This window comes from Epinephelus fuscoguttatus, linkage group LG17 (genome assembly GCF_011397635.1).
Source record: "Epinephelus fuscoguttatus linkage group LG17, E.fuscoguttatus.final_Chr_v1".
NCBI classification, from domain to species: Eukaryota; Metazoa; Chordata; class Actinopteri; order Perciformes; family Serranidae; genus Epinephelus; species Epinephelus fuscoguttatus.
In genome coordinates, this window is record NC_064768.1 from 36,265,820 (window position 1) to 36,289,940 (window position 24,121).

The following is a 24,121-nucleotide window of genomic DNA, read 5'->3' on the forward strand; positions in this document are numbered from 1 at the left end:
GATACAATTTTTTTAGTCACAACACCGACAACTGTGTCTTCATTTCCCACAGTGCTTTGTATTATCAGTCTGTTTTTCTCTGTAACCTGTTTACATGATACACAGACAGCCTTCTGACGAACTGATCTTATCGTGCCAGTCAAACTGGTCCACTGTTCAGACATGTTTCTAATCTTACAGTTGCCCGGCAGCATTTTATTTTGATTGTCAACTTATTTTGTTTGCTTTGTGTGGAGTATATGTGACAATATTCACACCCACACATTCTCAGAATGCTTTTATACTTTTTATCCTCTTACGCATCCTGTAAAATCAGCCTGAAGATCTACCCAGTGTATATTTAAAGCTGCTCTTGTTCCATCTTCACTACATGTACATACACAGTCTCATTTGAAAGGTGAGGTTTTTCTTCGGCCAAATATTTTCTTATAAAAAAAATGCCACAGATGACTGGAGCTGAGGTCTGTAAGTTCAAGCTTTTGTCCTGAGCCCTGTTGTTTGAAACCTAGATAAGGGATTAAGTCGGGATATGTTGGTTATCCAGGCTTAATTTAGTGTTGATTCGGTTGTTCAAAAGCAGAGTTGTTGCCATGGAGATTTATTCTGTGCACAACCAGGCTTAGTTTAGCCTGGTGCCTTATCTGTCCAGTCAGCTGTCAATGTGATCTGAAATCAATGTGTTTTACCGTCATTTCATGTTCTTACGTAGGCTACGTATTTGCCTCATTTTTGAACAAAATACATTAAGCCTACAATAAAAAAAACAAGTTAACATTTAAAACATTCTTTTTGTCATAGCCTAATTATTCGTGTGATAATATGTTTGTCTGTATATCTAGGCCTATGTTATAGACTATGTTTAATGTCCTTTATGTTGGAACCTATGGGGTGCCGTTTGTAAAGTGTCTCACGCTGAAAATAACATCAACATTTTGCCACATTTAGCTTCAAACAATGTTTAAAAAAGTATTGTGATTTTTTAACGTCACCTTTTACCACATTTACAGCAATATTTGTTAACTTAGAAATATATTAAATAGTTAAATCTAAATATTAAATGTGGCACCTAAATGTTAAATGTTAAATCTAAATATTAAATCTAAATCTAAATGCTAAATCTAAATCTAAATCTAAATGTTAAATCTAAATATTAAATCTAAATCTAAATGCTAAATCTAAATCTAAATGTTAAATCTAAATGCTAAATATAAATATAAATATAAATATAAATATAAATATAAATGTTAAATCTAAATATTAAATCTAAATCTAAATCTAAATGTTAAATCTAAATATTAAATCTAAATCTAAATGTTAAATGTTAAATCTAAATATTAAATCTAAATCTAAATCTAAATGTTAAATCTAAATGTTTTGGGTGAAACTAAATATTTAGCTAATATGCAAATTCACACTGCCGGTCACCGGAAGTACCAAAATAAAAGCTCGAGATGGTCAGACTGTGTTTATAGAATCAAATAACGAATTAAAACCAACTTATCGGGGGAAATGGACACTTGAACATACATTAGCGTGATAATAATTACCTAAAATAACAAGAAACGTGTTTGGAGAAATTTTATTTGATGTGTACTTTGAGCTGTTAGTGTCCCTTCTGAGGGAATCACCTTGTTGTTTACAAATACTTCCAGGTAGAAAACCAGCGGAGTTTAGCAACATATATATATGCACATCTCACATTTTTCACGTCACTGTATCACCGTTTAGACTAATCTGGTGTTTGTAAAGTCTATAAACACTATGACTGAACAAACATTACTATCACGGTCTGAAATTAATAACATGGTTATCGTAGATTAGCGAGGCTAACTGTTAGCTGTTAGCCCGTTAGCTAAGCCTGTAATGACTACTACGAACGGTCGCGGAAGAAAATATTTTTCCAGCGGATGTCTTAGTTACAACATGATTGAGCTAACTGAGTAGTTTTCGATCCGACAATGGGAGACATTTAACAGATGACGCCCTGATAGCTTTGCTGCGTGCCACTGGTGCTTTCTAGACATCGTGATTTCCCAAAACTGAATAAATACCACACATCGCAACACAAAACTGCTTTGCTAGCTTAATCATGTTGTAACTAAGACATCCGCTGGAAATAATATTTTTTTCACGGACCGCTTAAGAGTTAATGATTCATTACAGACACTGCTAACGGGACTAAGAGCTAACGGGTTGTTAGCTTAGCTTAGGTTGTTAATCCTCCGAAGGGACACTAACAACTCAAAGTACACGCCAAATAAAATTTCTCCAAACACGCTTTCTTGTTATTTTAGGTAGTTATTATCACGCTAATGTATGTTCAAGTGTCCATTTCCGATAAGTTGGTTTTAATTGTTATTTGATTCTATAAACAGTCTGACCATCTCGAGCTTTTATTTTGGTACTTCCGTGACCGCAGTGTGAATTTGCATATTAGCTAAATATTTAGTTTCACCCAGAACATTTAGATTTAACATTTAGATTTAGATTTAGATTTAATATTTAGATTTAACATTTATATTTATATTTATATTTAGCATTTAGATTTAACATTTAGATTTAGATTTAGATTTAATATTTAGATTTAACATTTAGATTTAGATTTAGATTTAGCATTTAGATTTAACATTTAGATTTAGATTTAGATTTAATATTTAGATTTAACATTTAGATTTAGATTTAGATTTAGCATTTAGATTTAGATTTAATATTTAGATTTAACATTTAACATTTATGTGCCACATTTAATATTTAGATTTAACTATTTAATATATTTCTAAGTTATGTGGTAAAAGGTGACGTTAAAAAAATCACAATACTTTTTTAAACATTGTTTGAAGCTAAATGTGGCAAAATGTTGATGTTATTTTCAGCGTGAGACACTTTACAAACGGCACCCCATAGGAACCTGTATCAGTGAGCTCCACTGGAAACAAATTCCACCAGCCTGGCTGTGTGGTCATTAAAAGAATCAATCAATCAAGCAATAAGCATCGTCAGGTGTCTTCAATGAAGTCAGTGATGAGGGCAATATATAAAGTCCCATGCACATGACATGTGTGTGTTTCTTCCTTCACAATGGCGTGTCCGTTTTTGAATGAGGTTGCAGGACTAGAGGAAGAGGCACTTATTGTGCGCAGAGCATTTAGACGCGAGGGAGTGCTGCGGGACAGGTCGGACCCGTTGCTCCACCGTGACGACCACCTGTATGAGCGGTGCCGCTTTTCGGGGGATGGGATCCAGTACCTGTGCAGACTGCTGGGTCCGAGAACCCAGCAGTCTGCACAGCAGGAGCCGTGCAATGACTGTCATACTTATGGTTTTAGAGCTGTTTTTTTGTTTCTCGTTCTTTAAATAGCTGCTTTTATAGCAGGGGGTTGTTAAAATAGCTGCTTTGTTTGCAGTTTTTATTAAATAGCTGCTTATAGCAGGATTTTATTTTAATTTTTTATTTTTACATAGTAGCTATAAAGCGCTTAAGATAAAAGCACTAAGCAGTGTGCACCTGCTCACTCACCCATTCTAAGACACACACTAAGGCCGTCAGTCTACCATTACATTACAATATTGGGAGTAATCTGGGGTTCAGCATCTTGCCCAAGGATACTCTGACATGCACATATCCTCACCAATAAAAGGATTAATTGTTGGAATACACATACAAGGAGGCATATAGCACACAATTAGTGGTTATTAGGTTTCATAAGTGTATGACCTTCCCAAATTACATTCCCAGTTAACTGGACCAATAACTCCAGTGTACTTTACATTAATGAATGAACACATGAAGATGAAACCACAATATTCTTTGACCTCATTTTATTTAGATGAAAAATACTGTAATCAGTCAGCTTTGAGCTGTGGAGAGAAAGAGAGAAATAACATTGATTAATACATTGCATCACAGTCATGCTTACAGTGTGCATTAAAGTCACTTATTTCTTTCTGTAGTTTCTTAATTTCCAAGTCCAGTTTCCTTTTTTTTTATTTGTCTGTCAAGCTCCATGTCCTGCAGCTTCCTCCTGTCACACTGGAGCTTGACATCTGCCAGCCCTATCTGCTTCCTCAGATGACTTGCACATAGCTGTGTGACAGTTTGTGAATTCTGTAAAACACATATCTATTAGCACAGCAATTGGCAATACTCACTATATTTCCAGGCAGGCTGTCAGGCTGTTCAGCATCTGTGTCACGCTACAAATATGTTTTATGAGCACCACAGCACTGACTTCTTATACATGATGTAGTGTGTACGACTGTTACTTTGTGAAGGGAGCTTTAATTGTAATTATGACAGATTCATTTGTGCATCAAGTTTATATTTTTAGTTAGGTAAAGTTGGAAAGATATTGGCAGATTCGAACTTCCAGGATCAATAACTCTTCAGTGAAACGTTGTTAAAACACAAAACACGCATATTTTCAATCGTAGTAAGATAGACAACGAGCTACAACACAGGCCTATTGAAATTATTGATTAATTTTCTTAATAAAAATTCCTAGAAATTATGTAAAATGCCTGCCTTTCCAACCAAGTGTTGTAGTGTACTCTGTAGGAGACCAGTGAAGTGTGGAGTGAGTTTGGTGACACTACACTGTATTATAGTGACGTTATTGAATATTTTTGTAATATCTCTTTTCGGTGTTGCACTTTGTAGACGGTCCCTGCGCGCTGCGCTCACAGCCGGCTGCATGTAAACACCAGTGTTCTTGGTGTGGCTCCGAGGACGGCTCATTTTGATGATTATTATGTTGTAGCTCGTTGTCTATCTTAATACAATTGAAAATATGCGTGTCTTGTGTTTTAACAACGTTTCACTGAAGAGTTATTGATCCCGGAAGTTCGAATCTGCCAATATCTTTCCAACTTTACCGCAGTTTTTTATGGGGACTGAGTAACAACCAAGGGATGCATTAAAAGATGGTATGTCACCAGACTTTTTGTTTTAGAGAGGGCCTCTCTCTTCACTCCATTTAGCAAATGCAAACAGGTTTAAACACATGCAAACACACACAGAGACATTTATGTAATTACCAAAAGAGGCAGAGCCAACCGCAGCTCCGGTTCTGCCTGTCACTCCACCCTCCTGGTCCCATAAATTCATGTAGCAGGTGCCCGTGTTTTTTAATGGGAAAGGCGCACTGACAAAATCACACGGATGTATTTGGTCAAGAGATTTTTTGGTCAACAACAGGTAATTTTAAAATCTACCTTCATGAAAGAGACCAGCAGTGTTGTTAGTTCTAAATACCATGACAGATTTTTAATACTTATCTTTCTAATAATAATAATACACAGTACAGTTTACCTTTTTTTGATATTTCAGTTCTGGATTGAAGGAATTAAACCAGACACTTAATTAGTTAATGTGCATAAGCATTAGCATAAAGGTAAATGAAAAGGCATCTGGGTGAAATACAAAAACAGGAAGACAAAATGTGCAAATTTGTACATAGCCTACTGTATTCTCCCACTTTATGCTATTTATTATTGTTTGTTTGCTAAGTTTTTTTTATATGTGTTTGTCTCGTATTAGCTCCTTTTTTTGTCAGTTATAAATACAATGAATAAGACAGATAATGATCGTAATGAATAATGTGGTGCGTTCAAGAGCAGCTTTTGGGCTGAGACACAGGTGACATGAGGTAAAGCAACAGCACGCCTTTGTTGCAAATAGTTCCTTGGTGCTGTTTTGATGTGCTCGAGTGCTTCAGATCCTCCAGGCTCTTATCAGGTGTGGCAGAGTGATTACACATGGCCTCCTGCCATCTCGCTACACCTGTCTGAAAATTCTCTGAGCTGACTGAGTTAACCCATTTGCCTTGAAGTACTGTAGATGTTCAACTTCAAGGAATTATTTACAACGGTGTATCTTATTGTTCTTTCAGACAACATGGCACACCATAACCACCCACTACCTACGCAGCTCTGTAGACCCACTGACCCCGTACCAAAGGGCACACCAACGGTCCAGGGCTACGACTTTAACCAAGGAATCGACCACCACGCCCTGCTGCAGTCCTTTCTCAACACAGGCTACCAGGCTTCCCACTTTGGCAGAGCTGTCATGGAGATTAACAACATGGTGAGAAGATGGGTGCTACACAAGGAGAACTTCAAATTCTTTAGAGACTTTTATGTTATTATCTTTGCTGCTGCAGGTAACATCGTGTCCTCAGGCATTGTTAAGCTTAATTTACAACATGCATATAAGTACAGACAGCACAATTTAAGTTAGCATACAAAGAAATTAGGCAATAGATTGATGAATGTAATATAGCTCTATTTATAGTTTTTCTGCATAGCTGTATGCTGGTATGGGGTGCCGTTTGTAAAGTGTCTCACGCTGAAAATAACATCAACATTTTGCCACATTTAGCTTCAAACAATGTTTAAAAAAGTATTGTGATTTTTTTAACGTCACCTTTTACCACATTTACAGCAATATTTGTTAACTTAGAAATATATTAAATAGTTAAATCTAAATATTAAATGTGGCACCTAAATGTTAAATGTTAAATCTAAATATTAAATCTAAATCTAAATGCTAAATCTAAATCTAAATCTAAATGTTAAATCTAAATATTAAATCTAAATCTAAATGCTAAATCTAAATCTAAATATTAAATCTAAATCTAAATCTAAATGTTAAATCTAAATGCTAAATATAAGTATAAATATAAATGTTAAATCTAAATATTAATTCTAAATCTAAATCTAAATGTTAAATCTAAATGTTTTGGGTGAAACTAAATATTTAGCTAATATGCAAATTTACACTGCCGGTTACCGGAAGTACCAAAATAAAAGCTCGAGATGGTCAGACTGTGTTTATAGAATCAAATAACGAATTAAAACCAACTTATCGGGGGAAATGGACACTTGAACATACATTAGCGTGATAATAACTACCTAAAATAACAAGAAACGTGTTTGGAGAAATTTTATTTGATGTGTACTTTGAGTTGTTAGTGTCCCTTCTGAGGGAATCACCTTGTTGTTTACAAATACTTCCAGGTAGAAAACCAGCGGAGTTTAGCAACATATATATATGCACATCTCACGTTTTTCACGTCACTGTATCACCGTTTAGACTAATCTGGTGTTTGTAAAGCCTATAAACACTATGACTGAACAAACATTACTATCATGGTCTGAAATTAATAACATGGTTATCGTAGATTAGCGGGGCTAACTGTTAGCTGTTAGCCCGTTAAGCGTGTCTGTAATGACTCACTAACTCTAAACGGTCCGTGAAGAAAATATTTTTCCAGCGGATGTCTTAGTTACAACATGATTGAGCTAACTGGAGTAGTTTAATGTCGTATCCGACAATGGGAGACATTTAACAGATGACGCCCTGATAGCTTTGCTGCTGCTCACACTGGTGCTTTCTAGACATCGTGATTTCCCAAAACTGAATAAATACCACACATAGCAACACAAAACTGCTTTGCTAGCTCAATCATGTTGTAACTAAGACATCCGCTGGAAAAAAAATATTTTTTTCACGGACCGTTTAAGAGTTAATGAGTCATTACAGACACTGCTAACGGGACTAAGAGCTAATGGTCGTTAGCTTAGCTTAGGTTGTTAATCCCTCCGAAGGGACACTAACAACTCAAAGTACACGTCAAATAAAATTTCTCCAAACACGTTTCTTGTTATTTTAGGTAGTTATTATCATGCTAATGTATGTTCAAGTGTCCATTTCCCCCGATAAGTTGGTTTTAATTCGTTATTTGATTCTATAAACACAGTCTGACCATCTCGAGCTTTTATTTTGGTACTTCCGGTGACCGGCAGTGTGAATTTGCATATTAGCTAAATATTTAGTTTCACCCAAAACATTTAGATTTAACATTTAGATTTAGATTTAGATTTAACATTTATATTTATATTTATATTTATATTTAGCATTTAGATTTAACATTTAGATTTAGATTTAGATTTAATATTTAGATTTAGATTTAGCATTTAGATTTAGATTTAATATTTAGATTTAACATTTAGATTTAGATTTAGATTTAGCATTTAGATTTAACATTTAACGTTTAGGTGCCACATTTAATATTTAGATTTAACTATTTAATATATTTCTAAGTTAACAAATATTGCTGTAAATGTGGTAAAAGGTGACGTTAAAAAAATCACAATACTTTTTTAAACATTGTTTGAAGCTAAATGTGGCAAAATGTTGATGTTATTTTCAGCGTGAGACACTTTACAAACGGCACCCCATATGCTGGCGGTGTAATGTATATAGAGTGCATGCATAGTAGAAGATATGTCTTTTAACAAAATATTTCACAGTTCGCGGCTCATAAGATTAAAAAAGCCAAACTCTGTTCTTATTACTAAGCCTAAACACATGCTAGTTGTTGAAGGAAAAAAATCGTCAATTCGTGTTGTTGTACAGACGTCATACCTTTATTTTGAAAGAGACTGTATATAAATATTAAATTTCCTGTGAAAATGATAGTGTATCTTGAAAGAAGACAATGCATGTAACCATAGATATATATACTTAGACGCCGCATCGACTGCCTGAGCGCGTCCTCGCCGGCCGCCATCTTGGATGGGTCTCGCCTCCACAGTGCATTCACTTATATTGAGGAAGGAGCTGTATGCACAAGTAAAATAGAATAACTCGCTGAATTTGCAACTGATTTTCACGCGGTTTGGTTTGTTACAAATGGCACACATGTAGTTATGGTACAGGATGCTTTCGTACATTAAAAATGCGGGATTTCATGCTTTTATACTTTCTGCAGATAGCAACAGCATGTTATTTAGGTCACAACACAGTTCTTCACCTCAACCCCAGAGTGCGATAGATAGGTAGATAGATATACACACACACATATACACATATATATAGGCTATACTGTATATACTGTATAAACACAATATACACAATACAAAACATAGTATAGCATATTAATAAATTTATTAATATATTTTAATAAAGAAAAAGCTTGATTGTTGATTGAGTTTATTTCTCACACTCACTCTCTTTTATACCCACAGCCATCAGACTTCATAGTTCTTTGTTAAATAGATGATCTTACAGACTTCTTTGAAATTTCATTTGGGGATTAATAAAGTTCTTCTTATTCTTATTACACTGACTGCTGTGATCCCTCAAAAGTAGCAAAAAAACATTTTCAATATTTACATAAACACTGAAATTATTTTTGTTATTGATATTATAACTATGAAAATGGGACTGTGGTCAAGATCATTTGAAAAAAGATACAGAAGGATGAGCAGCAGGGGATATTTGCAGCACAACTGGTGGAAAAGTGAATATGTGCACAAAGGTGTGCTATACATAATATGCTATACTATGTTTTGTATTGTGTATATGGTGTTTATACAGTATGTTTATACAGTACATAAATACTGTGTATGTACACACACACACACACACACACACACATATATATATATATATATATATATATCGCACTCTGGGGTTGAGGTGAATAAAATAACTGTGTTGTGACCTAAATAACATGCTGTTGCTATCTGCAGAAAGTATAAAAGCATGAAATCCCGTATTTTTAATGTACGAAAGCATCCTGTATCATAACTACATGTGTGCCATTTGTAACAAACCAAACCGCGTGAAAATCAGTTGAAAATTCAGTGAGTTATTCTATTTTACTTGTGCATACAGCTCCTTCCTCAATAGAAGTGAATGCACTGTGGAGGCAAAGCGAGACCCATCCAAGATGGTGGCCGGCAATGCAGCGTCTATGTATATATGTCTATGCATGTAACAGGCTGAAGTTGACACGGTGTCCCAGAACTACAACAACCAACACACCCATGCATACGACCCATGCATGTCGTATGTGGGCGTGAAAACCAAACGTTGATATGTGATGAGAAATTCAGTCTGCTGTGGTTAATTGTGCTAAATGTTATGAAAGTGAAAGCCAGCAGTACTTTTTATATGATTAAGGTCAGTCACACTTGCATCCATGATTTTTGTATATGTGATATTTGATTTAGTATTTAGCACTTGGGACTTGAGTGCAAAGACTTGAGACTCACTAGTGATTTGCAAAACAATGGAATGACGTAATTCTTTACATTGAATGACTTCATTTCGTGCATAGATTTCAGAAGTAGCAGATAAAATTTCCGAGTGGCAGACAAAAAAATAATAGAAAATATTAATCAATCCAAATCTCATAATGGAAGCATCAAGTGTTGAACAGTGGCTTCTGATCTGAGTTTTGCACGAGTCTTCTTTTTCTTCATTTGTTTAGTTAAGCGTTAAATTTGTTAAGCATATGTGTGTGTGCATCTACTTATTTATTTTTAACCTGCAAAGCATTTTAAAGTGATTTCTAAAATTGTGTTCTGAAAAAAAATTGAACTTGAACTGCTGTCTGCTCCACATTTACAGATAAAAAAGCGTCAGCAACCAGGGAACCTGGTGAATGGAATAAATCAGGAGGATCCATCCACCTGCCCGTGCCTCAGGGGCTGCACCATCTTCCTCGGTTACACGTCAAATCTCATCAGCTGTGGAGTCAGGGAGAATATCCGCTACCTCGCTGAACACCAAATGGTACGACTCTAGACTGTAGTCACCCAGTGGTTTGCGGACTATGAAACTTCGAGTTGGCATTTTGGTCATTGCCATCTTGTTTTTTTGGAGCCAGAAGTGACCATATTTGGACCAAAAATTGTACAAATAATTTTTAATAATATACAAATAATTCAGACAATAGGGCGGAGCTGGGGAGGAGCGAGGGGAGGATCTGACCCAGAGTCTGTGGACAGTCCATGGTTAAACACAGATTACCAGCTAGTGCTAGCATGCTAAGTTATCAGCTAGTGCTAGCACTAGCTAGCTAGCTTGGTAAGCAAGGTACATCCATACGTTAACTCTAATATTATTTGGGATTCATGCTTTTGGGGTTCACAGCTATTTAAACGCAGTCCAATAGATACATTGCTTCGCTTCTAGGCCTGCCCACGACTTAACCTCGCGTCACCAGGCTCTTCACGTACGGCTTAGAGTCTGGTTTCCATTCACTCTGAATTTTGTCTGGATTCTGGTTCCAGTCTGGAGAGCGGATCCGGAATTCACCAAATTCACCAAAGTAAAAGTGTTCACCAAAGTAAAACTTTAAATTCTGGCACACCATCGATTTACAATAAAAGAAAAAGGTTAACTTAATGGCTTGGGGCTTTTCTTGTAAATTATATTCTTTAAATTAAAAAGTTTCACCGCAATTTTATTAGCTTGGTGCTTTTATTTTGACGGAAGGGCGCATCCATCAAATTCCGGATCCTGTCTCTCTCGCCCTGGTTCCGGTTCCTTACCAAAACGGCCACTAACGGCCCCAGACTACCCGACTAAGAATTCTCCTAGTCGACCAATAGTCGTCATTTAGGGCCATTAGTCAACTAGTCGTCCGCATGTTTACAATATTAATTTAATTAGCCTATTAAATGATATATTTTGGTGGTTTGAGTTGAAGGTGTGAGAAAGAATAGTATCAGTAACATTGTTAACACTGTGCTACATTACAGAGAAATACAAAACCGTACTAATGAACCTTCATTAATATAGGCCTATATTTTATCTCCAAGTGCACGTCACACACTGAGCGAGCCGCCTGTTAATGACGCTGTGGGCTAATGGGCATGTAGCTACTTCCATGTTTCAGATGATACGTCATGTTTGTAGTCGACCAATGAAGATGAGTTTACATATCACCTTGGGTTCGTCCTTCACCTTCTCAAAATGATCCCACACTTTGGATTTCCTGCCCGACATGTTATTAACTAGCCTGTGGAATAACCGCAGGTACCAGCCCTGGAGATTAGCCTGACTCCTGTCTGACTGCTGAGCGTGGACACTTCCTGTGTCTGTCCTTTCAAATTAAAGTCACACATGGTCCAGTCTTTTTTTTTCTGTGACTAAGCAACCAATGAAATCTTGCCGACTAATGACCTTTCTGGTCGACTAACATTTGGTTGACTATTAGGGGGCAGCTCTATGCACGTCTATCCTGATTCACAGGTCACTGTGGTCGTGAGCTGTCAATCACAAGGTAGCTCGTACTCTGCTTGATCATCTATTTTACCCTAAATGGGACCATATTTTACACAGTGAACATCATGCTGTGTTGAAGAAGATTTGAAACTACCGATAAACTCATTAGGTAAATGATTTCCAAGGTAATAAATAATTTTCTCATAGACTTCTTGTAACCTGTCAAGTCGTCCCCTGCTGGTCATTAGAAAGAATGCAGGTTTAAGGCATTTCTGCACTGGCTTCCACTTCTGTATATCGTCTATGGGTACGACCCTCTTCAGATACATGAGACATTAGAACGATCTAAATCTAAGCTACACTAGCTATTGTACTTCAAAACAGCATATTACACGTTACATTTGCTCCCTAACACAATATTCTTCTTCCTCTGTGTAGGTGGATGTCTTGGTGACCACAGCTGGCGGTATAGAGGAGGACCTGATCAAGTGTATGGGCCCGATTTACATGGGAGACTTTACCCTGCCTGGCAAGGATCTGTACGGAAAAGGCCTTAACAGGTCAGAGAACATGTCTGATGATCAGAATATGACATCTAGCAAATTTGGCTTTATGAAATTAGGAAAAGGAGTTTTGCCTTTAACAACGCTGCAGCTAGTGAGCCTGTACCGAAGCTAACAAAGCTAACAAACGATAACACATTACAAGCTGCCCCAATGGAATGAAATGGTATACGCTACTAAATCTCTGGAGTGGGTTGCTGAGACGCAGACATGTCTTGACCAAAGTTCATTTTCTCCTGATTCGCCTGTCTCAAAAATGCTATTTTAGTGTCAGATTTTTTTATGCTATCAGCATTATTGTGAGGAGTATGATATTAACATTTCTCGTCTGTCAGGCAAGGAAATGTTCTGATGCCTGATGAAAACTATAATATATTTAATGAATGGATGACACCGATCCTGACGAAGATGTTGTGGGAGCAGAACAATCAGGTGCCTGGACTCTATTTTGAACATTTGTTATCCCATTTTTCTTTCTTTTACTTTGCAGTAAAACAGAAAGTAAAAAAACAAAACAAAAAGAAAAACAAAACAATATTTTGAAAATGAATCCACTCAGGGCGTTCACTGGACTCCATCTAAGGTGATCCGTCGACTGGGCAAGGAGATCAACAACCCTGAATCTGTTTACTACTGGGCCTACAAGGTGAGTCCTGGTATACATCAATGTCCAGGTCCAGACGTAAACTGTGTGTACGTACAAAGACAGAATAGTGCATATGTATTTTTCTCGTTAGATTTATAAGGCTGCATGTAGCCTGCGTCTGACTCTGTTTTATAAATCTTACGGTGGAACTGAGTGCAAGTGCACCAGCCTCAGTTAGCCAAAAATGGATGTAGAACCACCCTTAAACATCGGTTTGCATGTCAGTGGTTGTGCCCGCTCCACCACTTATCAGACCAATGAAGTTCTCCAGTGGAACCAGAGCAGATGTCATCATGCATGGCTGTGGATATTTGTAGTGAACATTCAGTATCGTTAATTCATCATGTTTTTTCTTAAATTTTGCTCTTGAGAAAAGTCCTAATGAAAGTCTATGTCACATCTCTCTCTCGTCATGTTGAATTCCATTGTCCTCGTTAGCTGACTGTGTGTGCCAGTTGATCTTAATTGGCAAAGGCCCTACAAATCCCCATAAAAAGGCACGAGACTTCAGGTCCGTGTGCACGCAGGAACTGCCCATTGGTTCGACAGCCCATTGGTTCGACATCCCATTGTTCCGACCATATTAAACTCATTGTTCCGAAGTCCGTTCCGAAATCATCACAACTAAAACTGTGTGCACATACAAAGACAGAATAGTGCATATGCATTCTCGTTAGATTTATAAAGCTGCACGTAGCCTGCGTCTGATTCTGTTCTATAAATCTTATTGTGGAACTGGGCACAAGTGCACCAGTGGTTAAGGTCTGGTTAGGTTTAGGCACAAAAACCACTTGGTTAGGGTTAGGGTCAGGAAAAGATCATGGTGTGGGTTAAAATGAAAAAGAAAGTGACAAACACATAAGCCGTGAGCCTGCTTCGCCTCAAGCCTCCAATGGGCTGTCGAACCAATGACATGGACCCGTGCACACAGGGAGACTGAAGGAGGGAAAAGTTGAGAGAATTAAGTCCATCGAAGAGGACTGGATTCCAAACATATGTTATATTGTGTCAGTCAACCACCCGACCCATAAACTGCACCTCTTCCACCGCTGTGTTAGCTTAAAATCATGCGTGAACACCCTTAACAAAAGATTTCTCACCTAAGGTCTTGATTTCCAGAGCTATGACTCGCCAGGCGATACCTTTTTGGCCATGGGGTTTATCATGTCAGAGCTGTGGATCATTAAGCTCGGGATATTTCTTGACCTCAACAAGTCTCTCCTTATCCATCCCTCGTCACACACGAGACACAGCAACATGTGAGTTCTCCTCACATCAGTGGTGAGGAGAGGAGTCGAGCTGCTGTAGGAGCAGACAGAAAGAGCTGCCAAGGAGGAAGGTTGGGGGAGAAATGCATTTAATTCCAGGGCGGCGAGGCTTGGAATAGGACAGTGGTGTGAAGTGCCGTGGGGTAGTGCATCTAGCCACCGCTGGTGTGGGGTTGTACATAGAAAATAATAGGGCACGTCGTTTGCTGCCGGTGTGTTTTACCTTTTTCTCCCAGGCCTCCAGGGAGTTTCTATTTGATGATGCTGATGTTTTTGTGTTCTCTATAATATTAACGTTGCCGTTGCCAGATGGGCAAAAGTTTCAGACATGTCATTTTACAGTCTGGGTCCGGTCCTATGGTGATACTGAGCAGTGATCTGGTGTCTGTTTTAGAATAATGTCCCGGTGTTCTGCCCTGCCCTGACAGACGGAGCTCTAGGAGATATCCTCTACCTCTTCTCAATGAAGAACCCGGGCTTGATAGTCGACATAGTTGAAGGTAAAAGAGTCTTCATCAGTGCTTACTGATTTTGTCCCTGTCTTGTTAGTTGGTCTTACACGATGCATTTGGTTCCAGATGTTACAAACCTGTACCAACTCGTAGCAGCTGCCAACAGCACAGGGATGATCGCCCTGGGAGGAGGCATAGCCAAACACCACATATGCAACGCCAACTCCTGGGTTAGTATTTTTGTTCGTACGTTTTTGAGTTTGGTGTGTCCCATTTTATGGTTTTTCAGGCAGCTCAACCAAAAAGATCTGGACACACACAAATGATCTCAGTTTGCTTTCTCTTCTTCCAGAGGGATGGAGTTGACCACGCGGTGTATGTGAACACGGCTCAGGAGTTTGATGGTTGTGACTCAGGGGCCAGACCTGATGAGGCTGTGTCCTGGGGCAAGATCAGTGTAGATGCGAGACCAGTGAAGGTATCTATCAAACTGAAGTTCTACATATTTGATATAGGATTCTAATATCAAAGTTGCACAAAGCTTATTTTTGTGTTTTTGTTTTAAAACACATTTGTCATTGTGTCTTCACAGGTGTGCGGAGATGCTTCTATAATCTTCCCCTTACTAGTGGCAGAAACCTTTGCGGTTCATGTTAACGCAATTGCTGGCCAGAAAAAACAATGAGATCAAGGCTTCCTCCAAACTTTTATTAATGGCAGTAGCACTTTTTTTTAATCATCTCTCTGTCTCTTTTACAGATGTTTGGTTTGACAGAAATATTTAAAGTTGTCATGGTAGACTTTTTGCCTTTTTTTATTTCAGGAAAATACTTTTTTTCTGACTCCACCTGCTTGAGGGGCAGTTTCATATGAATGCTTTCGTGTGCTTAGTTTCTCAGTTGCCACTCCTGTTCGTCTGGATACTGTACAAACAGCTACCAATCAGGAACTCCTCTGCCACAAGAAATATTTAAACACATCAATCATTTTACTCAACCCGATCTGGCTTCAGAGTGCAGGCAAGTTTATGGCGTCATTGGGTTGGCACGGTCTCATAACTTGTGTTTTGTTGAGTTGGGTCCATAGAACAGTGTTCCACAACCACCTGCCTCTGTACCTGCACCCACAAACTCAACTCGGCCTTCCAAAGCTAGCTGACATCAGCTTCTGAGGCTACATCCACACTAATGCATTTTGTTTTTAATAGCACCTTAAATAAAGGACTGTATCATTTTCCCTCGTCTGCTCTGTTGTTTGGATATGAGTTATTTCTATCTATGTAGGGAGCGAGTCCTCTACAGCAGCCGAGAACAGACAAACTGGAAAACTGAAACTAAACTGAAAATGAAAACTGTCAAGTGTCTGTTTGACACCAGTGACATTTCCCTCTGGTTTTAAAGCTTTCTGTCTCTGCAGCGTCTCTTTCTGCCCCCTGACTGAGGTTTCAGTTTCCCACAGAGCCAGAGGAGGAAACCACTGTGGGTTAAAACCCCAAATCTATTCTGTTTGTTAGGTACACTTGGCTAAAACTATTGTGGTCTAATACAGCAGCTCTGCAGAAGAACAAAGGTTGTAATGTTCAGTCTTTCTGAGGTGATTGAACTTTATGGTTACTGTGGTTTATATGTGTTCACTGGCTGCACATCACTAAAAATACAGGAGAAAAATGTATATTCATCTGCGATCACACTGGGCATGTTGTATTTACAGAAACACAACAGCCTCACTGAACCGTAGTTTACTGATGTGACCACAGGGTGTTGCCAAAATGCATTAAAAAAAACCCCCACAACATATTAATATTTGTTTTGTGTCTGGAATTTACAGATTTTTCTTTCTGATTGTCCTGTTCTCTCTGCTGAGCTCCTGAGTGGCCTTGTTCAGCTAATTATGATAATTATAATAATTATAATTATGAATTGTTTTATCACAGAAAACAACTCCCTGTCGTTGGTGTCGCTGCTGCAAAAGACAGATTTACATTTTGCAAAATGAGTCACCACACTTGCCTTTTAACTCAGTAACATCTATTCCTTTGCTCTGGTTTGAGTACAGAACAGGTCTGTGTTTAGATAATTGTCAGTGTAACTTTAAGATGAGCAAAATAAACTGATTTACATTCAGTAATTTGAAGCCAAATGCAGAAATTGATGGTGATGGAGTTATACAGTGTAGGAAATTTGTCTTTGGCCCTTCACCCATACTGCAGCCTCAGAAATACAACACACAACACAGTACAGTACAGAGACAAATCAACATAGCAAGAACAAACGCAAAAAGATAAATGAATAACATAATACGCTAAAAATGCCCATATAAAATGCAAATAATCCAATGCCAGTAAAAGCTTTATAGACAGAGGTATGAATTAATTTTTAAATCTGTTCAGTCTGCAACAAGGTGCTCTGAATCTCCCACCAGAGGGCAGCAGCTTGTGCTCTGTACCCAGAACATGAGGAGTCATTGATGATCTTACTGGCTTAACATAGAGTAGCCTGTTCAAAAATAGACTGAAATGTTCTCTTTGACACCAGCAGGATCTTTTGGCTGATGTCTCTTTGTAATCTTCTGTCAAACTCATTTTAGTGTGGTGGTCCGGACCACTAAAACCACTGCGTAATAACCTATAAATATCAATCCCTTTAAATATTTCTCTCACTCTGAAAATGCTCATCCATTTACCGAACAAAGAGGAAAGAAAAATTAGGTGCAAATTCAACAGTATGTCTCAATTTTTCCACATTCAGTCAGTCCACTACTCACTTTCACCACATGTGAATTTTGAAGCTATTGGAGAAGCAGGTTAAGTCATCCCCTGCCTTACAAACCAATCTGCAGTTCTGTCAGTCTGATACAGATTATTTTGTACTGAAGCTGCTGATTGACAGTATGTTCCACAATGTTCAGTATCTTTAAATATGACCACAGAAAGCATTCATTATTATTTCAAAGAGCTATATTCTGGTCAGAGTGGAGAAGCGTCTGACTCAGTCTCACTGTTTAATTGCACCTGAATCCTCTCAGCCTTCACATTAGGGGCTGTATTCACAAAGCCTCCAAGTACAAAGGGTTGCTCCTAGAGATGAAATTCTTAGAATTTCCCCTTAAAAGACTAGGTCCTTGTAAAGATAAGTCATTCACAAAGCATCTTAGACCTTAAGAGAGGTCCTAAGGTGAAAACTTTGAGTAGAGATGAGAACTTTTAGGAGGCTTGAGAGTTTCTTAAAGCGGAGAAAATGGTGGAAACACAAAGGTTGGAGAAATATTCTCTAAACACTGGACGGCAGTGAGTTAATGAAATGCTATACAATTAGATCATGCAGGGAGAATGTTTGTGGTCAGTCTCATACTCACATTTCCCACCTAATGCTATATAAGAAACTCAGAAATAACCTCAGAAATAAGAGTTCACAACACAAGGTATTTGGAAAAAATGGTGCATCAGTGATGAGTTGAGTCTCTCAACCTTCCATCAGCAGAGTGACCACACTAACAATGACACTTTCACAGTCAGTTCATTTCACATCCACTGGGTGTCCACGCCCTACAGGCTCACAAAAGGGTGTGTCTGTGACAACCAATCACATCTGTTAAGGTCTGCATCATACCTTGCAACAGGGTCAACCACACCTCCTCACTAAGGTACAAGTTTGTCCCTGCCTTGCTCAGAGTTGCTGAGAACCTTCCTAAATGATGCCAAGGTTTTAAGACTTAGTAAGGAGCTCTGAGTATTCTCAGAATGTTTGAATACAGCTCTAGGTGTGCAAAGTCATCTAGAGGGCTGGAGTGGACCCTTTGGCGTGTCATATTTGACACCCATGCTTTACACCACTTTAAGGAAATATCACAGCTCAGGTTGAGTGGTTGACTGGTATTCAACAGACTTGGTTCAAATATCAGTGCAGTGCCCTTTTACTTCACATTAGCTTGAGTTCAACTACAAGAAAAATTATAGCAAATGAAATAAGAATTGGGGGCGGCAGTAGTTCAGTCCATAGGACTTGGGTTGGGAACCGGAGGGTCGCCGGTTCGAGTCCCCTTCCGGACCAAAATATGGAGCGTGGACTGATGGCTGGAGAAGAGCCAGTTCACCTCCTGGGCACTGCCGCCTCACTCTGACATCTCTCCACTTTGTGCATGCGTGTGTCTTTCGGACCTGTGTGTAATTGACAAGCAAGAGTGAAAACATTGAATTTCTCCTCAGGGGGATTCATAAAGTAAATAAACTAAACTTTAGGAATTTAGCAACACAATCTGCCTTTTACATTGGCTGAGGCTTGAACTCACAACCTCTGATTAATTTCTATCTCACTGAGCTAATTAGTCAGTGACAATTCATGTGTAGCTTCACAAATTGACTAAGCCAGACGTGCAGGTTTAGCAGCCGTCCATGCATGGAAAAGCAGATTTCAAACCACTGTAAAAAATTCAGTTAAGACAAAAATCTGAAAATACACATTGCATATAGACAGCATGGAGGTTTTTACATTGATTCCAATTGTTCACATTAGAGCAAAATTCAAAATGCTGTCAGAAATTCAGTTTTTGAAGTAAAATTCTGAAATTTGCCACTCATCTACCATGACTCTAGAATTTTGTCATTTTCTTTATGAACAATGAAGATTTAAGAATTTGCATGTATGTTTACAGTCAAACATTTTGATGCACTGTAGGCTCAATTTGATAAATCAAAAATCTGAGAAATGTAGTTTTTGTAGGACAGTCTGAAGATGCTCTGTAGCAAGTTTGGTGTCAATTGAGCAAAAATTGTGGGAGGAGATAGGTTTAAGAAGTTTTACAGTTTGAAAAACTGATGAACTACATAATTTAATAGGTTTAAATGTACAAAAGTTTCATCAGTATTGGGGCTACAGTTTGAAAGCTGTAGCACGTATGGTTGATTTGTTATGAATTTTCAAAGTTTTGAAACTTTAGACACTTGCTGTAGCGCCACCATCAGGACTATTGGCTTGAGTTTACAGCTGAGGATATCTGGCATGGGACTGGACCTTTGTGCAAAGTCTGAGGAGGAGGAGGAGAAGGTCAAACACTGGTCTGACAGTTACAAGACAGGATACTGTTAAGTGCTGAACATGGAGTCAATGCACAAAATACTCTAGAAAACCCCCTTGCAAGAAAGTCAAGCCTTATCAAACTATTCTCAGCCTTTGCAGCATTCAGTAGCTGAGTTTCAGGTTAAGGGTCAAAGGTCCCACTTTAAAAAGACTAATTCGCTTTTGAACAAGTCCCAAAATTAATTTTAGAGTGCTCAGACAGAGCGCTTTTAGAAACCGAGGTCTTTAATCTGACTGGCTCTAAGCATGGCGCCATTTTGTTTAGACTGTCATTGAGTAGTCTAGCAATAGCACCAACTTAAACACTCAGCTGTATGGTTGAGACCTCATTTGAAACAATTGCCAACACTGGGCACATCAAGACTGGTTTAGAGGAGCCATTTTGCAACACATCTTTTACCCACTAGATGGCACCAAGCCTACATCAAGACAGTTTTCTAGCAGCACACATCCAAGAGATGAAGTCAAGATGCAAGAGATTTAAAATAATTTATTTCAAAAACACTCAGTCATAGGACACCTGCTGCACCTGTTGGAAGACGACACATTAGTAACCAGGTTTAAATTTAAAAAAAGGGCAAGAAATGATCAGATACTGCTACCTGCTACAGTCTAAGCTGTGGCCTCATCCTGATCCTCTGCCATTTGTTTTCCTGTGGTTTCTCAGGTGCAGCCTGCTGTTGAGGAGCCACGTAGGACTGCCGAGCCACCTGCCGCAGGGAAGACACGTAGGTCTGCTGTGGCTTCCTCACACTCACTTCCCTCTGGTTATCAGGATCCCTCAGCCGTCTGATGGGAGAGCCACCATAGCGTTCTGGGATGTTGTGGACTTTGGATGGGGCAAAGCGCTGACCAGAGGTTCCTGCACTGCTACTCCCAGAGGCAGGAGGGTTATGAGCTCCCTGCACCGGGTTTCTGCTGTAGCTCAACCTCTGACTTGAGGGCACCACACCACGTGGCTGGAAGCTGGTGGAAACACTTTGTTTATCAGACACTGAAGGAGATCGGCCATAACTTCCATAGCTTGAGGCCATGTTGGACGTAGAAGTTGGCTTGTAGGTCTCTTGGGCGTTTCCTGCATTCACAGGAAACAGTTTGCTTCTGTATGGTTTCCCAGCCCTGGACTGGCTGGGGTTGTTTCTAGTTCCCTGGTTTTGAAGCGATGAGAAACTGGAGGGTTTCGATGCGTCAGAGCCATGACGTGGAGTCACTCTTCTAGCAGGGGCACTGGCTGATGTTTTCGTCCTTACGGGGCTTCTGTTTGGCGCAGGAGCACCGCTGCTGAACAGGCTGGAAGACCGGTAGGTTGCCGTTTTTGCAGCAGCTGGAGCTTTCTGTGCCGTTGACTTGTAAGAGTAGCTTGCCCTAGAAGGACTCTGAGCAGATGCATAACTGCTGGACTGATATTTGCTAGTATGTGGGCTATCCTGCTGAGCTAGCTTAGTTTTCTGATCATACTTACTCACAGAACTTCCACTTGCAATAGCAGTAGAAAGGCCAAAAAACTGTTTTGGTGACTTTTGTTCATTCACCCGATGTAACTTAAACGTTTGCCAGTTAGGTTTTGACACCGAGCTGCTCTGCACCAACTTGACTGAAGCGTAGCCACTTTTGGCTGGCTGTGAGACAGTTTGTGTGTGGCCACTACTGGAGAGTCCCTGGCCATAACCACTGATAACCGCAGTCCTGGTGTTGAGGCTACCACTCTGGGCTGAGCCTGGAGAAACTGAGGCCTGTCTGAGTTGATTCTGGGAATAGCTGCCACCAAGTCCACTGTTCCATTGCGAGAAGCCAACATATGCGTTGCCATTTTGTCTCTGGGAGCTCTGAGCTGCAAGAGAAACAAGAGTGTGAAACCACAGCTGGTAAATCACAGCACTAAAATGGCACATGTGCGCTCTGCTCACCTTGTGAAGCCCACAAACAGCATACATGCTCTGCTTGAACTACAAAAATCAGGAAGATACTGCAGAGGACAAGACATCAAGATTAGAGGGAATGAAACAGCAACTTAACACATACTTAGAAGAGCTGAAACAAACTTACCCCAAATGAACGCCACAAGCCATTTCCGTGTGGCAATGTTTACAGCCAGGTCAAAGCAACAGTAGCCCAACTGTCCTGAAGCTACTTTGCTCTGCATATGTGTGTGTGAAGCAGAGAGGCTGCATTTATTGCAACCTGCGCCCAATCACTGCTTAATGAAGTGACAGTCTACAGGTGCCTGCTGTTGTGGCTTCAGGGTGACTTTGAAGAGAGTGCTGTTGATTTTCTCATTTTCTGCCACCTCTGTTCACTCAGATCTGTGTTTATATGCAAAGAGCTGCAAAGTAAAAATTTTGTTTTGAAGAGCTTTTCTTTCTCCACACATACAGTAACACGTTAGCAGACTCACTTTGTCACGCTGAGATTTCTCCTCTCTGCATCAAACCTGACCTTGACAAAGATCACGTTCGTCTTGATGGCCTTGTTAACATTATTAATGACGACTCCTGCGCCCCCTGACGCTGAGCAGACCCAGGCGGCACACTGCAGTAATGATGCAGTCGACTCTAACTGTGACAAACAACGCATCAAGATCAGCGTGCCTCCACCGTCTGTTTGCAGGATATAAATCACATACTGTAACACCGACACCACAACCCACACGTCACACAACTTCATCTCAATTCTGCTTCTCAAATGCAACTGTGAGAAATAACAAGCAAAATGCATGATGTCACAGGCATGTGAGTGTGATATCATCCGCTTCCTGTGTCTGACTGACTGATCTGAGACCATGTGGGACGCTCCACAGGAAAATGACCCCTTACACTGTCAGTGTAGGTGACACACACACACACACACACTGAGGACACACTCCCAGGTAGTCTGGCAGGTGTGAATCTTCATCCCAGACTGTGCTTGGTCAATAGTGTTCATTAGTGACACTCCCCCGCTGCCAGAGGAAGCATGACGCAAGTGCACGACAAGTGGACGACAAATGGAGCTGTCTTGGTGTCCTACTTTCCCAAGTACAGTATATGCCTCCATCAGACACACTTTTGGTACACAGATTTATTAAAATTTACAATCTTATTTTAGTATCTTTTAGGGGCTTCAGTGTCATTCACACGGGCATTCTGCATGAGCCACAGAGGCCATGGCAAATTTCCTTCTCCCAGCCGCAGGAAGGAGTGACACCTCGCATGCGATGACCAGATGAGTGTGGTGGCTTACATCAAAGACACAATTTCCTGTCAGAGGAAATAGCGCAGAGGATTTTTTTGGGGAACAGTTTCCTCCTTTCCGAATTCTTTCCATTACGCTTATCAACATTCATATGAGCAAAAGCAAGAAAAAATTCTCCTCTGGAATCAGCGAAAACAATCCTGATAACTCAGGCATTAAAAACAAAAACTTACACAAAACACAGAAGGGGGGAACATAAATCAAACAGCAAATGGGATCTATTCATCATAGCGGGTGACTCTTTTCTCCTTGTGGATGATCTCTCTCACTTTAATTCAAAATCTGCCTGCATCACTTCCACAAGTGCACACTTTCTGCCTTAACGCTGATCTCCACAGTGCTGCTCTAACAAAGGACGCACACTGTTCGATCTGCACAGATCCTTGACCCGCAGACAAGTGGAGGAAACACTCATTTGAGGAGCCTCTCTCTTGCAGAGGTCACACTGTGTCAGGTTCCACTCTGCTCATGAGCTTGCTGCATGGTAAGATATATTTGTAGCTGTGTGTGCAGCACCACAGAAGAGGTGTGAGGGGAGGAGAGGGCACACGCAGCACCGTCGTGTAATTTATGTGCAGAGCTTTGCAGGACGAGGGGACATTTGGGAGAAGGGTCAGTGGCAAACAACGTCTACACTAAACCACTTGAATCTTGAATTTTGGGTTTCTGTACACACCAGGAATATAATTCTTTACTTTCATTTGGAAACTAGAGCTACATAGCTGCGATACAATATTCAAAAATCAGGCTTTACTTGGCCAGTGGAACTTTTGCAGGTTCATGCAAAAACACATTTGGTCAATTTCATGTTTTAAAGGGTCATTTTATATTTTCCTTACTAACAACTAACCCTACAGAGAGACC

At 39.6% G+C, this 24,121-nt stretch overlaps 3 protein-coding genes across 6 annotated transcripts in view; 1 reads left to right on the forward strand and 2 right to left on the reverse strand.

Moving 5' to 3' along the window:
- LOC125904589 (trophoblast glycoprotein-like) overlaps positions 1 to 24,121 on the reverse strand; it is a 567,815-nt gene that overhangs the window by 519,611 nt on the left and 24,083 nt on the right. The window lies entirely within an intron of this gene.
- On the forward strand, positions 403 to 16,194 carry LOC125904585 (deoxyhypusine synthase-like). 4 transcript variants are annotated; one of them, XM_049602098.1, is made up of 11 exons: positions 4,992 to 5,194; positions 5,678 to 5,734; positions 5,889 to 6,085; positions 10,421 to 10,585; positions 12,461 to 12,582; positions 12,921 to 13,017; positions 13,145 to 13,231; positions 14,894 to 14,999; positions 15,078 to 15,181; positions 15,304 to 15,429; positions 15,544 to 16,194. In XM_049602098.1, the coding sequence occupies exons 3-11, from the start codon at positions 5,894 to 5,896 to the stop codon at positions 15,634 to 15,636; spliced, it is 1,092 nt and encodes a 363-aa protein (XP_049458055.1). In that variant the 5' UTR covers positions 4,992 to 5,194; positions 5,678 to 5,734; positions 5,889 to 5,893; the 3' UTR covers positions 15,637 to 16,194. The 4 variants fall into 4 exon arrangements, with proteins under 4 accessions (XP_049458051.1, XP_049458054.1, XP_049458055.1 ...); XM_049602094.1 differs by lacking the exons at positions 4,992 to 5,194; positions 5,678 to 5,734 and adding an exon at positions 403 to 465; XM_049602097.1 differs by lacking the exons at positions 4,992 to 5,194; positions 5,678 to 5,734 and adding an exon at positions 4,750 to 4,923.
- On the reverse strand, positions 20,490 to 22,242 carry LOC125904578 (hornerin-like). Its single transcript, XM_049602078.1, has 4 exons — positions 22,073 to 22,242; positions 21,934 to 21,992; positions 20,629 to 21,857; positions 20,490 to 20,555 (listed from the first exon to the last, which is right to left on the reverse strand). Exons 1-3 carry the CDS (start codon positions 22,093 to 22,095, stop codon positions 20,632 to 20,634), a joined length of 1,308 nt encoding a protein of 435 aa, XP_049458035.1. The 5' UTR covers positions 22,096 to 22,242; the 3' UTR covers positions 20,490 to 20,555; positions 20,629 to 20,631.

Excerpts from the sequence above, each read along its gene's own strand:
- LOC125904585 (XM_049602094.1), top strand. The coding sequence starts at position 438 with ATGCCACAGATGACTGGAGCTGAGGTCT. Across the intron at positions 10,586-12,460 it reads ACCTCGCTGAACACCAAATG|GTGGATGTCTTGGTGACCAC; the intron begins GTACGACTCTAG and ends TCCTCTGTGTAG. Across the intron at positions 15,000-15,077 it reads GATAGTCGACATAGTTGAAG|ATGTTACAAACCTGTACCAA; the intron begins GTAAAAGAGTCT and ends ATTTGGTTCCAG.
- LOC125904578 (XM_049602078.1), bottom strand. The coding sequence starts at position 22,095 with ATGGCTTGTGGCGTTCATTTGGG. Across the intron at positions 21,993-22,072 it reads GCTTGTGGCGTTCATTTGGG|TATCTTCCTGATTTTTGTAG; the intron begins GTAAGTTTGTTT and ends TGTCCTCTGCAG. Across the intron at positions 21,858-21,933 it reads CTGTTTGTGGGCTTCACAAG|CTCAGAGCTCCCAGAGACAA; the intron begins GTGAGCAGAGCG and ends TTTCTCTTGCAG.